Source organism: Egretta garzetta, unplaced genomic scaffold (genome assembly GCF_000687185.1).
Source record: "Egretta garzetta isolate BGI_Z169 unplaced genomic scaffold, ASM68718v1 scaffold125, whole genome shotgun sequence".
Taxonomy (NCBI): Eukaryota; Metazoa; Chordata; class Aves; order Pelecaniformes; family Ardeidae; genus Egretta; species Egretta garzetta.
In genome coordinates, this window is record NW_009259877.1 from 2,918,128 (window position 1) to 2,939,530 (window position 21,403).

Here is a 21,403-nt window from a genome sequence, read left to right on the forward strand (position 1 = left end):
TGGCCTTCTTGGCAACAAGGGCACACTGCTGGCTCATGGTCAGCTTGTCATCCACCAGGACTCCCAGGTCCCTCTCAGCAGAGCTGCTTTCCAGCAGGTCAGCCCCCAGCCTGTACTAGTGCATGGGGTTCGACCTCCCCAGGTGCAGCACTCAACACTTGCCCTTATTGAATTTCATCAGGTTCCTCTCCACCCAACTCTCCAGCCTGTCCAGGTCCCACTGAATGGCAGTGCAGCCTTCCGGCTTATCAGCGCCTCCTCCCAGTTTTGTGTCATCGGTGAACTTGCTGAGGGTACACTCTGTTCCCTCGTCCAGGTCATTGATGAACAAGTTGAACAAGACTGGGCCGAGTACTGAGCCCTGGGGAACTCCACTAGCTACTGGCCTCCAACTGGACTCTGCCCCGCCGATCAGAATCCTCTGAGCCCTGTCATTCAGCCAGTTCTCAATCCACCTCACTGTCCACTCATCCAACCCACACTTCTTGAGCTTCCCTATGAGGAGACAGTATCAAAAGCCTTGCTGAAGTCAAGGTAGACAACATCCACCGCTCTCCCCTCATCTACCCAGCCAGTCATGCCATCATAGAAGGCTATCAGATTGGTCAGGCATGATTTCCCCTTGGTGAATCCGTCCTATCACCTGTTGCCTGGGAGAAGAGACTGACCCCCACCTCACTACAGCTTCCTGTCAGGCAGTTGTAGAGAGCAATAAGGTCTCCCCTCTCCAGGCTAAAGAGCCCCAGTTTCCTCAGCCACTCCTCATAAGACTCCAGACCCCTCACCAGCTTTGTTGCTCTCCTCTGGACATATTCCAGCTTTGAGCAACCTGATCTAGTGGAAGGTATTCCTTCCCATGGCAAGGGGGTTGGACAATCTTTGAAGGTCTCTTCCAACCCAAACCATTCTGTGATTCTGTGTTACTATGGTAATGACAAATTTTGAGGATGCTAATGATATCTTAAATAGTTTTTCCTTCCAAGAAAATACAGTGCCTAAATTTTTTTAACTGAAAGTACTTATGTATTTAAAACCTTGGATATCTGAATAAATTGAACCTTATCTGAGGAACATTTATGACTTCTCAAAGCATTTGTGGTACTCTGCTGCACAAGTCTCTGGGGTGATATGTGGCTTATAATGAAATACAGCAAAGCAGAAGTAAAGTATAGTGCATTGAGAAAGGCCAGGTAGGTTACAATCTAGTAGGACTAACTGAAAATCAGGCCACTTTTCACACTGTTTTTCTTTGATTCAGCTGTTATCATGATTAAGAATTGTCCATAAATGTGTGTCTTCACACAGCGCTTTCAAAGAGGAAGGGAAGAGCAAAAGCTCTGCCAACTCAACTCCAGACCATAATGGAAACATCTAATTTACTTGTTCTGCAATTAGATGTCCCAGTGTTGTAAAATACATATGTGCAGGATTATGCTGTGGGTCTTAATTCCTACAGTGCCTAAATATGAGATGATAAAATCTAAATGGTTCTATGCTTTCTATCTGATGAATGTGTATGGTTAAATAGATAATACACAATGTATGTGGAGTGATCATGTCCTCTACTTTTAACTTCTATTCAACTCTGGAGTGATGTGAATCAAGGGTCTAAGTGGAAACAACTCCAATTTAATATAAACCATTTTTATTGATGCCTGTGGCTTTTTCCTCTGTTTTAGTAATAGATATACCACTGCTTTAGTAATAGATGAAAGAATGTTTTGGAAACAAAATGAAAGCTCCTTTTGGAAAACTAAAATATTTATGAGACAGAAAACTGAACTATGCCCACAAGACTTTTAGTAACATTCTTGCTCCAATGAAGGTAACATAGTCTAAAGCATTCACAAAACAAAAAGAAAGGTCTAAATGTTACAGCCAAAAAATTCTTGAGGTTCTGAAACGTGTTACATTGCCCCAGTTTCTCAGTTTTTACATGCCTTTGTAATAGCATGTGATCTGTCTTCAGTTTCTTAGTAAAAGCATTTTCTTTCTTATTTTAAAATAATTATTTTAAACTTAAAAGCCTATAAGATCTCAAACTTTACTTATTATTTTAACTATGAAGTAATTAAAATATAATTTCAATGTTTATTTCAAGTTATTCTGCCCTGAAACTGTATTCCTAGATGGTTTGGGTTTTTTTAATGTTCCTTCCCATATTCCTAACTAGTCTCCTTCTGGGAAACAGCATAAGTTTCATCTGAAATCTGTGTCTCTTCTTTTACATATAATTGTTAGTGGCTGTTATTGTGAATTTGTACATCTTTATTTTACTTTACAGTGTCTGTATGCTTTCAACCTCTATTTAGATTCCTACTCTATTAGGATCAATCTAAAAGGGCACCACAGATCTTCTGAGAATTCTGAATTATGCTAAAAATAAGCATTAATAATATGAAAGGAAAAAATATTCCTATTGCTTTGGGTAAAAAATGAATAAGCTATCTTTTTTTTCTTTTTCCAGAAAGATAAGCCTAATTTATCCTTGCTTTTCACCTGATGTAGTAATTTGTAACAACGCAAAGTCGATTTAAAGGATAAGCAAAGCAGAATGATGTCACATTCTCTGAAGTGGCAGATAATCAGGCTCAGATCATTTTATCCAGCTATTATGAATGTGACATAAACTTAGCCGAGTCTAAAAACTTAAAGATGGAACTAAAAATCTGGAGAGTGATGCCTGATGGAAATGGTGCATTCCTTGACCTTGCTTTCCTGAATTTATACTGGTATATGTCTTAAGTCTAGAAGGTTTATTTTTAAGCTGTTTTTGTTATCATGAAAGATGTTCAGCCAGCATCTCTGAGGAAGTAGGTATTCAGCTAATACAGGTACTCTGTGACTGGAACAGACTTTTCCCACCTTGTTCTGCCATCCTGCTCTTCCCTAACATTAAGAGGCCGTTTCTTCATCTGAGGCAGTAGTTAAGCTTTTTAAGCACATTCACTCTTGAGGTCAGATCTGGGAAAATTGTCAATAAGAGTGCAGATTAAAGACATTTGTCGTTCTGCCTTTTATGATGTGGATGCTTTCCAGTTATGATCTGGGCTAAAACCCAAATTCATTTCATATGGCACTAAGCAGCAATGACTTTCAGTCACTACTGAACGGGACTGAATTTGAGAGGTGACTAAGTGATGAAAGACTCCCATTTCCACTATGATAAGCCTCCTGAGCTACCTAATCCTCCTTAAGTACAGTTTCCTTTTTCTATATTACATCTTTGTACACAGCAAAGCTCCTTCTTAGAACATTATTTACAATATTACAAAGCACATCTTAAGTAGCCATTCCTATACTATTTTTTATTCAGTCAAGTTTAAATAATGTCTTAGTAATGCGCACTCCATGATGGAAAACTTCAGTGTAATGCAGCTTGTGGTAGTAGTGCTGTATTGTTCAAAATTTGCTGCCAGCTGCTGAACAAATTTCATTTGCATCTGATATTGCAGGAGTTAAATTGTCAGCCCAAGATGTGTTAGTGCATTTTGCATTTTACTTTACAAAAATGTAATCATGTAACTTTCAAAATTTTAAAGGCTTTCTATTAGTTATGAACCTCTGAAAATTGGGTCTCATACAAAACCAGTGAAAATACATCGAACATTGTGATCAAAATACTCTAATCAGTGAAAAAATTAACATTACTCTTGAGACAAGCTAATTTCCACTAGTAGGAGAGAACTCAATGCCTGGTTTAGATAAGCTAGGGATAAGAGAATCCCAATGACTCTCCAAGAAATGAGGATAGGAAGTTCTGTAATAGAATTTACTACCAACCTTTTCTCTAGCCTTTTCCACTAAAGTTTAACTTCACATATAAATGGTATGGTTGGATTTTGCTCCTTGCTTAAGGTGGGTGGGGAAAGTCATTATCAGTAGGATTAAGAACCCAGTAAAGATTTAAGCCAAAATTGACCTGCAGGAATACAGTGGTTTCTGTGTATATTTGGATGAAGTTTGCAACGAGGAAACTGAATGGGGCTAACTTTATCCAAATTGTAGATAATTTCCAAAATACAGACTGCAAAAGCAGTTTAAAGGACGCTACTAAAGATTTTTCTGGTGGAGTGCCTCTCCATAGCAACCTTTTTAGCACAGATGCTCTGAAGTTAAGAGGAATTGCAGTTGCCCTGTCCCAAAGAAACTCTACAAGAATTTAGTAAGTCTGTTACCCAGAACAAGGGGTCAGGAGGGTGGAGAGAGACATGATTTACAACTCCCTTTGCTCACTTTGGTGAAAGTGTCCTGTTGTGAACCTGTGAACATGATTTTGTCATCCTTTTTCTTCAACACTTGGACAGTGAAAGCAATATCTCTCTAGGTATTTATAGAGCTTGCAATCATTGTTTTAACAAATGATGCAACTGAGCTAGTAGGTGAAGGATGTTGCTGGTAGAAGTTACAGCTCTATGAAAGCCTAAATGTGAAGCAAAGGAGCAGAGGAACTAAGGATATTAAGGGTGTTTAATCTGGGTGTTTAAACCTTCCCACCCACCCTCCTTCATTGTACCTTCAGATAGTTTTGTAGTGGATTACCCAGTACCTTAATGTAACTAATACAGTCCATGAATAATTATACATTCATATAAACACGCAGAAGGCACAAGTGAACATTGTAAGGCTATGAAGTCAAGTACTCAAAGATAGGAAAAATCAATCTTCTTATGCTTGTGTCTTATGGTACAGTTTTTAAGCATATGTTTACATGGCATTTCTTTTCCCGTTGGAACCCTGTCTCCTCATCACAGAGTGCCTTCTTAATGAGCAGCTACTCAACAGTAGGTGTATTCCCCATTGTTAAAGATGAATTCTCATGTTTTATTTAGCACACACTATTGAAGTTCTGTTTTGAAGACAGATTTCTTTGACATCTCTCATCTTTTCTGTGGCATTACTTCGCTAGATTATATAACAGATTCGCACATAAGCATTTTCACAGTCTTTGTAAGATAGGGGGATGTCATTAATCTGTTTCCCAGAAAAAATCCTGAGGCACAGGGATGATGTTCAGATTTACCTATTGAGGTCTAGCTTTGCTGCCAGTGACCCACTAATCCAGCTCTGGATCTATGGTAAAGCATTAGGACTTTAATTCAGCTGGCATGGGAATGGGGAAGGGGGCAAAGCAAGCCATTTATCCTTCCAGGTCTTGATCCATGTTGGATGTGGGAAATGGTTAGAATGTGCACCTGGACTCAGAAACTCATATTTTCTTCTGGTCTTGGGGATTGAGTGGTATTTTTTAAGGATAGTTAAATACCTTCACCAACATATGAACTATAATTATACGAACAGTTCCTGTGATGATTCAGGAAATGTCTTCCAGCCTTTTATCATGTATTCATATCTGGCTATGTCTCATTTTAACTGTAGAAAAAACATACTCCAACCATGTGCATTTCAGTTTCAGTGATGATACTGAGAATCCTAGAGGTTCTTCTGAAATCATCCTTGCTGTTTCTTTGAGAGACACATAAAACTTTTTCATTCTTCTTTTGAAATATATGTTAGTTGTTTTGAGACCATATTGTTAAAAAAGAGGGGAGCTAATTATCAGTAAAAAAAATAACCATACAATAAAGCTTATGAGAATATAAATTCTGTGATATAAACTATTGTTCATTGGCAGGCTGGTTCCTATTAGTGAATTGCCATGCAGAAATTTCAAACTGCTGAATCACAAGGCTCAAATTCCAGGTGGTAATAAGCTGTTACTGATAAAGTTTGTAGAACTGCCTTTGTATTGACTATGGCTGAATTTTTTTTTCCAATGGTACATCTGACTGCTAAAACAAGCACACTATGTAATAGGAGGGCTGGAAATACTACCAAAGATCATTATTCCAGAAACCAGTTGTGTATTTTGCATTACAGAAAGCTTTGTATTGTTTTCTGTATAATAATGAAACATAATAATGAGATAAATAATGAAATTTTTAAGGTTAGGGAAAGCACCAGAATAATGATGCTGTGATTCGTGAAAGGCAGACTGGTATACTGATAACCTTGCTCTTCTCCAGCTTTTTCCCTAACTACTTGATTGTAAAATAAGGCATTTGTATTTCAATTTAGGGTACTGCTTAGGAAAAAATGATACTAAATATTTATTATGCTTTCCTACATGTTATTTTTTAATGTTACTGTTTTGGAGGTTTTTTTGCATATTTCATTTAGTGTACTCAGAGTATTTTTTACTTTTTGAATGCTTTCCTTTTGTTTGCTCTTTCTTTTGGCTTAGTTCTTGTGTTTTGTATACACACTTCTCCTTTTAAATCATTCCCTCTCCCTACCCGCCCTTGGAAGATTCTTTATAATGTTTCCTCACAAAGAGCACATTGTAGTAACCCTGAGAATACCCAACAGATTTTATGTTACAGTAGTAAGCTCCATATCCAAAGGAACACCTGACCCCTAAGGGCTGAGTTGCTTGCTTGAGATGATGAAAGAGAGACTCCAGGATAATCAAATCCCTACCTTAGACCAGCATGAAGTTATATTCCACAGCTTCAGTAGATCTTGCAGCTTGCTACTACCACAAGAGAAGAAGCAGAGCACCCTTCCCTCCCTTACCTCCTTTTTCCTAAGCAGCTTCCAGGGAAAACAGGAAGGGGGAGTAAAAGGAGAAGCATCCTCCTTTTTCAGCAAGCACCCTTTTAATAAACTACTAGATGGACTCATCTATGTCACACTTAGTTTGCCTAAAATTATGTGCGGTTAACTTGGTCCTTAGGTGCTTCAGTTTACATGATTTTAAAGTACTGCTGCCATTTCTGTGTTATGAGGATGAAGGACTTAGGCGCTCTAGGCTCTTGTATTTCAGTGAATGAGGTATTTTTGGGTTAGAAATTGATTTTACTTTCATTTCTGAATCAGACTAGAATTTAAAAACAAAGCAGGCAAACAAGAAATAATAAAAATGTAAATATGTTTTAATCTTAAAGAAAAGAATGGCCTGGCGCAGAAATTCAATATGAATTTTGTCTTCCTGTAAACCCAAAGATAACTTAATGCCAGGTGTTTGAAATAAATGAGTAGTTCAGGATGTCTCAGCATTTCTAGCAAAGTCATGGAATATACTGGTTTCAACAGTGTGAAAAGTATAGCCATGTGTATAGTATATGGCTGTGTGAAAGGTATCAAAGTGCTTCTAACCCAGAGTACAGTTGATTATGGCACCATAATCAGCAGAGCACACATTAAGCAAGTAATAAATGAATATATTTTTCTCTTTATTTACAATTCAAACAATATAATTTATCTGTTCAATTTGGTGGATGAAAAATTGGATATGAGCCAGCAGTGAGTACTCACAGTTGAGAAAGCCAATCGTACCCTGGGCTACATCAAAAGAAGCATGACCAGCAGCTCAAGGGAGGTGATTCTGCCCCTCTACTCTGCCCTGGTGAGACCCCACCTGGAGCACTGCATCCAGCTCTGGAGTCCTCAGCACAGGAAAGACATGGACCTGTTGGAGCAGGTCTAGAGGAGGGCCACAAAAATGATCAGAGGGATGAAACACCTCTGAAAGACTGAGAGTTGGGGTTGTTCAGCCTGGAGAAGAGAAGGTTCCGGGGAGACCTTATTGCAGCCTTTCAGTACTTAAAGGGGACTTATAAGAAAGATGGGGACAAACTTTTAGCAGGGCCTGTAGTGGTAAGACAAAGGGTAATGCTTTTAAACTAAAAGAGGGTAGACTTAGACTAGATAGAAAGAAGAAATTGTTTACAATGAGTGTGATGTTTTATAGGTTGCCCAGAGGGGTGGTAGATTCCCCATCCCTGGAAACATTCTAGGTCAGGTTGGCTCTGAGTAACCTGATCTAGTTGAAGATGTCCCTGTTCATTGCAGAAGGGTCCCTTCCAACCAAAACTATTCTATGATTCCTCTGAAGAAATTCTGAGACCTAGGGCTGTTCAGCTTGGAGAAGAGTAGGCTCCAGGGAGACCTTATTGTGGTCTTTCAATCCATAAAGGGGGCTTGTAAGAAAGATGAAAAGAAACTTGTTATCACAGCCTGTATTGACAGGACAAGGGGCAATGGTTTTAAACAGTAAGAGGCTAGGTTTTGTTTGGACATAAGGACGAAATTGTTTATAGTGTGAGTGGGGAGGCACTGGAACAGGTTGCCCAGAGAAGTTGTGGATGCCTCATCATTGGTATTGTTCAAGGTCAGGTTGTACAGGGCTTTGCACAACCTGACCTAGTGACAGATGTCCCTTCCTATGGCAGGGGGGATGGACTAGGTGATCTTCAAAAGTCCTTTCCAACCCAAATCGTTCCATGATTCTACGACCTTTGAAAAATCATCATATCGTACGGAAGCTTTCAGAAACATTTAATAACATGTAAATGTCAAAAAGTATAAAAGAGACATTGTCATTACATTTTTTCTCAGATGATAATTCTATAAAATTCTGGGACTCCTTAGCCCTGAAGTTTGTCAATCTGAAGTTAGAATTTCTTTTGTCATCTAAGGAAGTCTGTGATTCAATTTCTTGCTGACAACTTGGGTTGATAAGAAACTTTTAATGAATGTATTCAGAAGTTTGCTATGGGTGCTAAATAGTAAATAGAATTTTATTTAAAACAGAAAAAAGGGATAAAAAATTAAATACAATAATTTGAGAATGTCAGAAGCTTTGATAACCAATGTCTTAGAAGAGGCCTATTCTTTTTATAAAACTATTTTCGTACATTGATCTACTTCAGTAGCAGCCAGGAAGTGGATTTTAACACGGATTTAATGTCATAGGTCTGTTACTATCTCTGAAGATGAGAATTCTTTCCTTTTTGAAAGATTCAAAACCCTAGATGTCAAAAGAGATCTTGGCCCATCCTGTAGTATGCATGTAGAAATATAGTTATGATCCAGTGGTATAAAACCAGAACCTTAGCACCAGGTTCCTTTCTCCCATATTGACATGAGCAGTCCCATCGAACTAAGTAGTCAGGATAACTTTAATGTATTTCCATAGCTGCAGTACTAGTTTTTAAATAATTTTTTGCCTTCTTGATGTGAGAGATGCACTTTCATCTAAGAATCAAATTTGGTCTTCTTTTCTTTGTCAGCTCTTCATATGTCACAAGCAGATAATGTATTCTTTTTTTTTTTTCTTTTGTTTGCTCTTATTCTTTGCTAGTTCTTCCCAATGGATTGACACAGGAGATCACACTGTATTTTTTCCCTCCACTTGGCTGCTTTTCATTACTTGGCATCTCCTACAATGATCAGTCCCTATTGATAATAGGTTATTGGAACATCATTATTTAAGCATTTCTGGAAAGACTAGGTTTTAAGAAGGAGGAAAAAAAGTGTCATACAGTTGAGATAAAAAGGGTGATATCAATTTGACATACTTTAATATTACACCTCCTTTTGGAAGGTGTCTCTTTTTAGATGGTCTAACAGAACTTTTTTATTTAATTTAAACTTTCCTTTTATATATAAATATTCCTCAGTTCCATGGAACTCATGTATTAATTATTTTTCCCTAAGAGTTGAAGAAGGTATTTTCCTAAATCCAAAGAGAATGAGGTTAAATTAATATCAAGATTTTATGTAACAATATAGAAGTGTTTCTAGTTGGCAGATACCCAGACCCCTCAAACTACTTTTATTTTTTAAAAAGAGGTGGTTTTTATGGACTTGCTTGGAAAAGAAGAAAGCAGGCACTAGACTAAGCAAGATGATAAATACCCTAATAAATATCTACTATTTTTAGCCATGCTGGGTCAAGTCTTCTCTTTGCATGGGATGGTGATATAATTGCACTGAGGCCAGTGGAACTGGGCTGACTTGAAGTCAACAACTATGGATGCTGTATGAAAAGGTTGTGATTTTTTTAAAAATGGCATCACAACAATCTGTCTTTTCTGTTGATTTAGTTTTAATAAAAAGAAAAAAAAAGTGAAAGTCTGTAATAGAAGCAGTGTACACTTAGCTTCGAAGTTATCCATAATGTCAGAAAGATGGTAAACAAATTATCCACATTTCTAATACGTGCAAGACAGTGCTAAGTATTTGGCTAGCAATAGCTGGCAAAGCAGAGGTGGCTGCCAGAAGCTTGAAGGCAGGGAGCAACACCGTAAAAGTGTCAAAGGCCCATTAGTAGGAAAGTAGAGGGAAAACAAAAGCCAAAGGTAAGGATGATGTTCGTGCAGTTGAAAGTGGGCTGAAATGTCCAATCTGTCTCATGAAGTCCTGACTGTGGCCAAATTTTCCAACAATATAAAAAGATGTCATTCAGGACCAAGCTAAACATAATGTAGGTTCCTTTGTATCTGCCACAGCACATCCTACAGGACAATGTTTTAACATCTTGGCATGGTATTATGGATGAAGTGCTGCTATGATGGCTCTTTTACCAGAATTATTTTAATAGGCCACAAAATTGTCAGTTGTCCTTAAAAAAATCCCTAAAACATTTGTATGGAGCATATCCTAAATACTCTTGCCAATTTAGACCTGAAGTAGTCAAGCCCTATATCCCAAATTTCTCAGTCCATTGACATTCCAGCTTCTGTGTGATGCTGTAGTTCATCAACCAGTTGTTGCAACAACCCCAAGGTGCTGCTCATAAAAAGTAGATGGTCGAGTTAAAGAGAGCTTTGAGGACTTTCTTGGCAAAAAATATTAGAGAATAATGTCACATTTCTCTCTCAGAATGTAAACTGATTTTCTGATGTGGCATATAATTACTTCCTTGTTCTATATTAACTTTAGGACTACACAGTAAGAAAATAGAAAATAATTGCTTTTAAATAGGAGGCACTGGTATAATAAATGCACTATCAGGAAATGTATGCAAATGCTCTATCCTATTGTTGTCATATTTCATTGTTGAATCTTGATAATGATACAGTCAGTTGCTGAATATAGCTAGCCATGCTCTTCCAGCACCTTCAAGAGCAGAAATCTATTTACTGTTGTGTACGATACTGAAACACCAGTCTGTCACATTGACGTGAAATGTGGATATTTCAAACCTTTCCGGTTCAAGTATGTCTATCTATATACAACTTCCACAGATTTGATGTTATAGGTTCAGAAATAACTAGTCCTTTAAAAAAAATACATTAATAGGGAGGGCCTAACCCTGTACCTACCTCTCTATCCATAGGAATAGTGCTATTCCCATAAGTAAGAAAAGTGCTAGTCAGAGCCTTCCAGTGGTTATTTGCCATCTGTGTTTTGGAGAGTTTACCTTGGCAATAACTCCTGTCTTCCCCAAATTCTATCTATTTACAGTTAGTTAGATTAATTTTTTCCTTGTATCTATGTTAATATTTCAGCTGATCTGTGGTATTGCTGTGTGAATGATCCTTCTTCATCTCAGATTTAGCCTTCTGACCAATATTCTGAGCTAGTCATCTATGATCAATGAGAATGACCTGAAAAATTGTTTGCCTTCCCTTCTGAAAGGATACTCTGGAGTTTAAATCAGCATAGTATCATATTAAACACAGACATGTACCAAAAAAAAAAAAAAAGGAAAGGAGAATAAGTTGAATAAGTTGAAAAAAAAGCTGAATCATAAAGATTTGTAGCCTTCAATTTATTTGTTATTTTTTCCTAAGTTCAGAATGTCATCTAGAGAAGACAGATTGGAGTTTGCATTCATTTACATTCCCTTGAGGACAATTTTCACAGTCAGGCTTGCTTTCTTATTGGTATTAACAGTGTCTGTACAGAGATTCATTCACAGCTAGCATGGTTTGGAGATGGTGATTGCACAGTAGGCTTCAAGTGTCTAGTAGTGCTTAGGCACAAAAGCCACTGAGTTGCCCAAAAGCAATTAGAGAAGTAGGTGAAATAGCAAGTGTGCATAGTGATGGTCATATCAAGGCGAAAAAAAAGCATCTTCTGTTTTGCGGATGGGTTAATGCACGGCTACTTTCATGTAAGATTAGATTTGCACAATTCAAATGAGTAAGCTGGGAAATGAAAAGAGTTAAGTTTCCTCTTAACTTTATGATATGTGATTTACAGCAAAAGTTTAAAACCTGCTCCCAAATTCAGCAAAGATTAAAAAGTTTGGCTGTTGAAAGACAAGAAATGTTTAGGCTCTAGTGTCAACCAATTTTATCAAAGTTCTGATTTTATTTAACAGAAGTTATAAAAATGAAACAAACACACTGACAAATACTTTGAAATTTTCAGAACAGTGCAGAGGATTAAAATGTGGGGTTAAATTACTTGCCCTGTTTTAAATTCTTCATAATTCTTCATACTTTAATCTGGCAAAATGTTGGCATTATGCATTTGGAACTAAGAGCATATACATATTCAGTTTAAAATTGACTCTGATGTTAATAAATGTTTAAACCTTTGAAGATATAGAGAAGAGTTTCTTTTATCACCCCACAATTACTGCATCAATCACCATCAGCATACACTGGAATGATCAAATAGCTGAAGCCTTAACTTCACCTGACAGTCTAATTCAAAAATGAATAACATCCTTTGGTTGTCATTACAGTTTGCCTAGGTCCTACCTAAAGAAATCCCTTCCAAAATTTGAAATAAAAATTGGGACACCTGAAATGGTGAATGAGACAGTGTCTTTTGCATTATGCATCTTAGTTGTATGTGTGAAATTGCATCTTATTCTCAGATGTGTGCGGAATGAAGATGCAGATTTACCGAAAAAGTTATCACAGCTGTCACGCAAAATGCAAATGCAATGGACCTTGCTAAAATTGCATGACCATCTCTCATATTTTAGCATTTCAAGCAGGCTAAAAATTAAGATTTACATTAGAAATACATAGCCTTATGTTCAACAGATGTAAGGTCTAAAACTGAATTTCAAGCAATGCATTTATTAGCTAATTTAAACACTAATAAGGAGATAGCCACCAAATAGTTATACTTTTGACCTTTAATGATCCATCATTGGTATTGTAGTATTGATGTAAATATGAAAACTTTTCCATCCTGCATTGTCTATATTGCAGTTACACTTACAGGTCTTCACAACTTTCATAACATCTTAACTCTGTGCTTTATTATCCATATGTATTTGTATACATGTAAAGTATCATTCCAACTTTCAGATTTACAAAACAATTTGAACCCTATATGAATTAGAAAAATAACAGATGTGGTACTCATCTCTAGGAAAAACTTAGGCATAATTACAAGTCAAAATTTGGTTGATTTATTCATATCTGCTAAGCAGTGCATGCCTAATCTGCTGTGCACTGTGCTGAAAATTTATCCTGAGGGTCTGAAAGACACATTATACTTATAAGACTGTATAAACAGTCACAAGCCAATTACAAGTTTACAATTACATGGCAATCCAAATTCAAACAGAAAGCAAATTCACACAGGTAGCTTAGCTGACCCCACACCAAAGTTGCCTTGTTCTTTTTGAAAAGACTGCCCTTCTCCCTGTCTTACCCTGAGTCTAGGGGAATCCAACAGAAAAGTGTTTGATGTTCTACAGGCTATCTGGGCCTAACAACTACTGATTTGAATGGTAATGGTAGGTAGTTAAATCTGGGACAACTACCTCACCTTACCTCATTGGGAAAAGAAATGAGAATTTTTGCAGCCAAATTCGTTCATCTTAAGATAAGTGAGATGCATCTGAAAATGCTTCTTTTGCTTCATTGACGTTAAAAAATGTTTATAGTAACTCTGTCAGATGTAGATGTGCACACTGTATGCAAATCCCACCCTCTGTGTATCTAGAATATGCACAAGCAGAGCTTGACTGTGCTAGCACCAGAATTTCAGTGTAGGATTCATCAGTCCTAGCATGTTTTGAGCTGCCAACAGTGACAGGTCCAAAGCGTCTTCCAAGCTGGAGAGATACCATCAGCACACCAGCAGAGACAGGATATCTACTTCAGACCAGCTCTACTGTGGTCCCATAACCTGAACGCCCATCAGTAGTGTGAGTGCCTTAGGTGCATTCCCGGACCCCTTCCTCAAGTTTACTTTAATTTGAAAGGAATCCAGGTCATGAAATCCAAGAGGGCTTTGCTATGCCAACAGGAATATAGTAAGTGGCCATTACTGGATTTACTGTGAATGTGCACTCCTGATCCAAATTAAAACACTAATACAGATGTGCTTTTTCAGAACTAGATGCTACTTGTTTGGCAGAATGTCCTGTTGCCATTGAAGATCCCAGTAAGCTATTGTAGTAGGAGCTTAGCACATTTGAGACTTCAGCTTTGTACTTTGGAGAAGACTTCATTGTATGAGCTGCTTCCATAGGATAACTTTAAAAAACGATGGTAGTGCAGTAGGACTGATTCCAGACTTTCCACTGAATCTACACTCCACTTTCTTCCTGCAGGAATTATTAAATATTTTGCAATTAGTTATGCATTTATTTTCTGCTCTAGTCAGTTATATTAACTAGTATTCACTCTCACCTTTGAGGTGCATATGCTAATGCCTCCTCTATGTCGAATCACTCATCTTAGGTGGATGTGTTCTCTTGACTGGCTAGATAATGTGCTGTAACATCAATCTACTGCTTCATCCCAGAATTTCCACTTTCCAGTGGCTGTGTTCTAGCTCTGAATGTTAAACAAGTTGCATGCGGAGTTTATGTACTGTTCACCATATGTGCAGCCACTTCTTGTGCTACTGTCAATGGTTTTATTATTTTCCATTTTTACCTCAAGTGTTGTGCTCAATGACTAGGTCTGAAAGCAATAATTACTTCCCCACCGCAGAGACAAACTGATTTACATATTTATCAAGGGGAAACTGGATGGCTCTGAGCATACCACAGAAACATTTGCATATTTATAACCTGAAATATACAAAAGCAAAAATTAAGATAGGGATGTCTTGGTCTTAGTTACTAAGTTTGTTTTTATACAAAGGTTTTAGTCAGTGGATTTTGTAATCATATCAGTGCATTAAAAAGTGAAGTATCTTTTTTCATTACACAAAATCAACACAGAGATTAAAATGATTGTTAGCTTGTGAATGATGGTGTGCAGAAGTTGCAACATTAAGTTTTCATAAGGTGAAAATCTTAGCCTTTGAGCCCTGAAGAGATGATGAACTGTGGAATTACCTTAACTCCCAAGAAGTGTGCTATGTAGTGGCTATATAGTTGAATGCCATCAATATCTTTTCTAGGAGAAGTATGGACTTCCAGATATTTATGCAGGTAGGGTTAATTTGTAGGAATTTATGAATGTATTCAAAGCACTCCTAGCTTGCCACTCACAGAGGTGAGCACCTTAAGCTGACTACAAGTTAGTTGTGATTCTGGTTACTGATGCTATTCAAAACCAAACAGTATCAGTAGGGAATTCTGAAGCAGTGAATAAAAAAAAACCCAAAGAAACAAACTGCCTCTTCTAGGCAGAGATGTGATGGCTGATCTTCTCAGATCACTCTTTGTCCAATAATTGTCTCAAGCTTACCTGTAACCTTCAGGATACAACAGAGGTGTGTGGAAGTCTGCTGGAGTGGGAAAAGAATATTATATTGACAGGAATTCCGTTTATTGTCAACTGTCTTGTCCTGAGACAGAGCCTTAACCCTCCTTCTGAATCCTGTTGTTTTTTCAAACCTGCAAACTGCTTGAAAGCTTTCCTCATGAATAGAGAGACTATTTTGTCCTAATGCCTTGATTACACAAATATTCTGTATTCTAGAGCTTTGTACTGATGATTTCAGCATGACTAAATTATTTCAAATTAATACAAATAGCATTTCTGTTCTATTAACTTCAAATGACAGTAAGCTGATTTATGAATCAAACGCATTTGTTCATGTGCTTGCTTGGCTAAAACTTTGAACAATTTTCCAAATCACTAACACATTTGTAAACACGTTATTGTTTTTCAGTGTTTGTACCTTGTTTTCAAATGAATAGTCATTTTTTATGAACACTATATCTTAATGTAGATGAGTACAGTAGGAATTTTACGTGGGTCAAAGATCCATAAATTACAGTCAGCATTAGAGAGGCTGGTTCAGCTATCATTCATGCTGTGTTAGAGAAGTTGAATAGTGGCATGGCACTCTTGGTTTCCTTCTAAAGAACAGAGTCAATTGCTCTTATCACTTTCATATGGCTATCACTTCACTGAAATTGGCATTTTCACTTTAGGAATGAAACAATTCTTTATAATTTAACATAGCTTGAAGCAAGAGTGGAGAGCAGACCCAGCGACAGGACAAGGGGCAACGGGCACAAACAGAAACATAAGAGGTTTCAGTTGAATATGCAGAAGAACTTTAATTTGAGGGTGACAGAGCACTGGAACAGGCTGCCCAGGGGGATTGTGGAGTCTCCTTCTCTGGAGATATTCAAAGCCCACCTGGATGAAGTCCTGTTCAACCTGTTCTAGGTGAACCTGCTTTAGCAGGAGGGTTGGACTAGATGATCTCATGAGGTCCCTTCCAACCCTTGCCATTCTGTGATTCTGTGAATGTAGAGAGCAGTCCTCAGTATATGTTAGAGGAAGCTTTACTTAAATTTTGGAGCATTGATGTACTAATTAAAACAAGTAATATCCTAATGCTGTCCTTAATCTGTTTTGTATCTTAAAAAAGACAGATAAAAGAAAATTGTCCGATGATCCCATGCCTTTGTCTGCTACAATGTTAGCTGCCTATGTTGGGGTATACATTCCTAGAATGGCAGTAGTAGGAGAAACTTGATCTGAAATTCTAGTTGCTAAATAGCTTCAGAAATTATGCAGCTCCTTCAGTGTTAGATTGATTTTATTGTTCAGAAATGTTGTCTTTCCAAATCTGTTCTGTTCATATCAGAAAAAAATGTATACGGTAGCATCCACAGAGATCAGTGCAGCAGATTTTTAGAACATGGCTTTCAAGTGAGTCCTTTCAATAAAGAATCCTTCCATTTTTATTGATTGTTTCCTACACTGGTGTTAGCAATCTGTTGTTGCTTGAACAGAGCTACAGTTTTCCCAGTGTTCTGGATTATTTATCCTACAGTTTTGTATTCTGTATAAACTCGTTACATCCAAAAAGTCTTTTAAAATTTATATTGCTTTTGCAACCAACAATGGGACTCAAAGGGGATACTAAGCCAGCTGAAGCCCCATTCTTGTAATTCAAGAGCACATGACATATGATACTCTTCCAGTCATATTTTGTGGTGAAGCAATACAGTTTTACCATCTTCTCTTACTCAGATGTCATTTATCTGTTCACCACACTCATTTAAGTGCGTTGCTCAGGTAGTTGCATGTCTAGCACTTTGGGTGGGATTCATCTTACTGTCCTTGATGTCCAATATGAAGGCATTTAATTTTGAGCTAGTTGCCTGTCTACTCTTTTTTAGTCAACAGGTAAAAAAGTCCGTTTTGCCATTGTGATTCATCTCTTCCAAAATTAGGCAGCTAAAGTAGGCTAGATGAAACTCCTCCTTGTTCGTTAACTGACATTGCCTGGGAATGTTTATACATCAATTATAACTTAAATCTAAAGTCTCTGTGAAATCTACAGAAATAATAAGAGTGGAGGAGTTAGAGTAAAAAAGAAATTAAATTATTACAAGAAAACAGTAAGGGATTTATTTTGCTTACTTTTTAGTATTTGTTTCCAAAACTGATACAATATTGCACATGAAAGATACCTGTTCATAGAGATGCACAATACATTCTTTGCATTTTTCTTGGTTACCATTTAGAAATGCTAATATGTGAATGTATTGCTTATGTTAACAGTAGCAACATCATTCAAATATACTTTAATGGGGCTTATCTCCTGGTAGCACACATTTTATTGATTATTTATAATTTTAATTCTAGAAGGTGTCAGTATTGAAGATGAAAATAGAAATGGAAGTTTTGCTTCATTTCTGCAAGTGCATTGTGATTTCCATTCTCTGACAATAGTGTTATTTAAATTACTAGTATTAGTCCATCTCTACTGAAAAATGTTGTTGCTAGAACAAATTACCATTTTAGTATTTGCTAATTAACCCTAATGTAGCCAATCCTCTTTGTGTTTAATAATCCAAATGAAGGAAATGGAAGTTTTACTGCTGAGTTCAACAAGCTTTGGATGAGACCTTCTATGCATTTTAATGGGGTGTTTTTTTCTGATATGGGTAACCTTTGGGTGTCAGATTTTTTTTTTGTTCCAGGCCAAGTCAAGCTACTTAAGCTTGTTTCAGAAAAAAAAGTCATCATAATGATGACTGCTTTATTTAATTAATTATGATAGTGAGACATTTTTCATTCCTTCTCATTTTTTCCCAGATTAATTCAGAAATCAAAATGGCCATTATTGAATGACAGCAGATGTCTCTGATTGCCAGACATCATTTAATGTGATATACTAAGTAGAATTCTTGTTTTATTTTCATTTTGGTTTATATACAGGACGAATTTGAACATTCAGTTTCACTAAGCAAAACCGTGTAGGTAAAAAAAATGCATTTGTGTATGTCATTGCACATATATTTCTCTGTGCAATCCTATTTATTATTATTATCACAGAATCAGGAAATCATAGATTGATACAGGTTGGAAGAGAACTCTGGAGGTCATGTGGCTGAATACCCACAGATAATATCCTAATTTATCTGTATACTCCACTTTTATATCATTATTGCCACCTTTCCAAGAGATATTGTAGTTACTTAGCAAGTACATTCTCCAAACAATCTCAGAAACCAATGCAAAATTGCCTCTTTCTTTCCTGGCACTAAGTACACCTGCTGCAGCATGCGAATGGCTTGTCAGATGCATGATTTTTCCCTCAACCCACTGACTTTAAAATGTCAGCCTTTGTAACAGCTTTTCCTCAGCTCTGTTGGGAAATTTCAACTCCCATGAGGTTTCAAGATTTACATAAACAAATTCTCCTACTCCTACGTTTCTTCTTTGCTCCTAGTTTACAAACAAGACCAATGGGTATCACTTACTTAATTGCTGATGTTCCTTTATTCATGACCCAGTCATCTGCGCTGATGAAAAATGAAGAGAGTCAACCTTTTTAACAAGGCAATTTTAGAGTGCTATAACATTAAAAGACAAGTAGTTATAGTAGCAAAAAGGTAAGGTAACTAGTTCTTATCCAGAAAAAAAAGAGCATAATAACAGAAATGATGAACTGAAAATCATTAAAGAAGGCTCTGTATTTCAAAGTTCTTATCCTCTTTGACACAATAATTAGGCATCAACTGATGAATTAATTCTTAGTGGACAGGTGAGCAAATCAAAATTAACATTCAAATTGGACCATCCTTGGATGTTTAAGTAAAAAGAACAAAGATAAAAAGATTGTGAAGACAGAATTATCTTTATATGCTCTGGGATCCCTAAAGGATAAGGTTAAAGCTCATTTGCGGGCGGATGTGAAGAAGTATATTCTTATACTTTGGTCGGTTTCCAGGACCAATAATTTTAGATTCCTAATCAGTATAAAATTCACTGGAGCAAGTTACAAAGAGCAACTTCACTCTCATTCATACAGAAAGCCTCTTTAAAGAACTCAGTCTAAATAGGTTTAAATGTAATTTATGTGCACTGCCAGGCTCTTCACAGTGCCAAGGTAGTGTGAGGAGCCCTTTGTGAAAATGAAATGTGAGCCCACAGTGCCTTGGAATTTCAGAGCATATCCATATGTATTTTTCTTTTAAATATGTGCATGTGTGTGTGTTTATTACCTTGCACATTTTGAGTTTAGTTGATATCTATTCTTATATGATGAGAAATTAGGGATTAATTAGTAGGTTTGATAATGAAACCATGTGGTCTTCAGAGGCACTCCATACATTAACTTCCTTTTTTTTGTTAGAATGTCTTATTCTAACACTCACACTGAGATTTTTGCAATGCTGCCTCTATAGGTTGCTAGGCAGCAAAGCTACCCCCAAACTCAGCTCTGTTCTGCATGCTGAGACTCTTTCAGATATCCTCAGTGATTTGAATCTTCTTGCTGAGGGGTTTCCTTGATTGAGAGCAACTGCTTCCAAAGGTCACTGGCTCTCTGTGCATCAGCCTTTTTCTCTGATGTGCACAAATCTTCTCATTTTATACTTCAAGTAACCCTGCAGCAATCGAACCATGGTCCTGATTGCAACAAGCCTTGTGCAATTGCCCCCTACTGCATGCTGCACGGTGCCAATTGCTATGTGTAATAAAGTTTGTATGGAAAACTATCTTAAAAAGGCATAAGGACAAAAATATTTGTACATGCCCAGGTTAATGAAAAAAGCCACTTGAAGACATTAAAGCTGTTCTTTTTGTTCTGCATTTTTTTTTTTTAGGGCAGATTCTGGATGTGCTGGAAAAATATAATGTAGGTAACAAAACTCTTGTGTACTTTACATCTGACCAAGGGGCTCATGTTGAAGAAATCTCCAGTTCTGGCGAAGTCCATGGAGGATACAATGGCATATATAAAGGTGAATATTCTCTGATGATTCTTAAAAACTCTGTCAGAAACTATCATCTCCTTGTTTTTGACACAAAAATGTAATATGTACTCTGTGGCCAAGAAGGTCAAAACTCTATTCCTTAATAATAAACTTCTCATGACTGTCATTCTAAATTCATACATAGGCAGTAAATACAAGGGTTTACTTGTCAAATATAGCAGCTCAACCAGAGTACATACTCAGCCAGAGCTCTGTGGAGTTTTAAAACTAGCTAATATATTATTGAACTGGGCAGAGATACAGATTTGGAAGTACGTCACTTCATAGAACTTTATTATAATGTCTGGATAGCAGAATAGAAAGGGTTTGTGAGAATAGAGAATAGAGTGTAAAAGGTGGTTTGTGAGCCATCAGGAATCATAAATAAGAACTAAATAACATGGAGTGAGTGGGTTCACATGAAGATAGGATATAAAGAAGATGGGAGAACCAGTAATAGTGTATTCATTACAGAAAAAGTAGATGGGAGAACCAGTAATAGTGTATTCATTACAGAAAAAGTAGAAGATGGGAGAACCAGTAATAGTGTATTCATTACAGAAAAAGTAGAAGAGGAATGTTAGGTTAAAAAAGGAAAATGAGAAGTTGAATTGAGTTTGGGATGGGCAAGTTCAACAACAGCCAGAAGAGGACAAGATTTCAAACAGAAAAGACTGAGTTGGAGAAGACAGTTTTGAAAATAATGCAAAACACATGTACTGAATTTAAGACTGATTTGGAAATGAAGAGACTTTGATTAAAAGGACAGATTTTAGTTGTATTCTTTAAGTGCAGGTCTTGAGGAGATTAATAATCCAACATATTTTTATTCTGTGGAGGCTTAAAATGTGTTTAAAGTCTACCTTATTTGTAATACACTTTCTCCTAGTGATATCTCACAATATGGAAAGGTACTGCTTTTGTTGCAATATGTTGATCTTGTAGAAAGAAAAATACCCGCTTAGCAAACAGCCTTCTTCACTTTGTTCATCCACATCCCTGGCATAGTGATCC

The 21,403-nt window shown here is 36.9% G+C and overlaps 1 protein-coding gene across 8 annotated transcripts in view; it reads left to right on the plus strand.

Moving 5' to 3' along the window:
- Positions 1 to 21,403, plus strand: part of STS (steroid sulfatase) — a 111,734-nt gene that overhangs the window by 51,379 nt on the left and 38,952 nt on the right. For all 8 annotated transcript variants that reach the window (XM_035895665.1, XM_035895667.1, XM_035895666.1 and 5 more), the window contains one exon: positions 20,240 to 20,377. In XM_035895665.1, the coding sequence (XP_035751558.1) occupies positions 20,240 to 20,377 (138 nt within the window). The remainder of the gene's footprint in view (positions 1 to 20,239; positions 20,378 to 21,403) is intronic.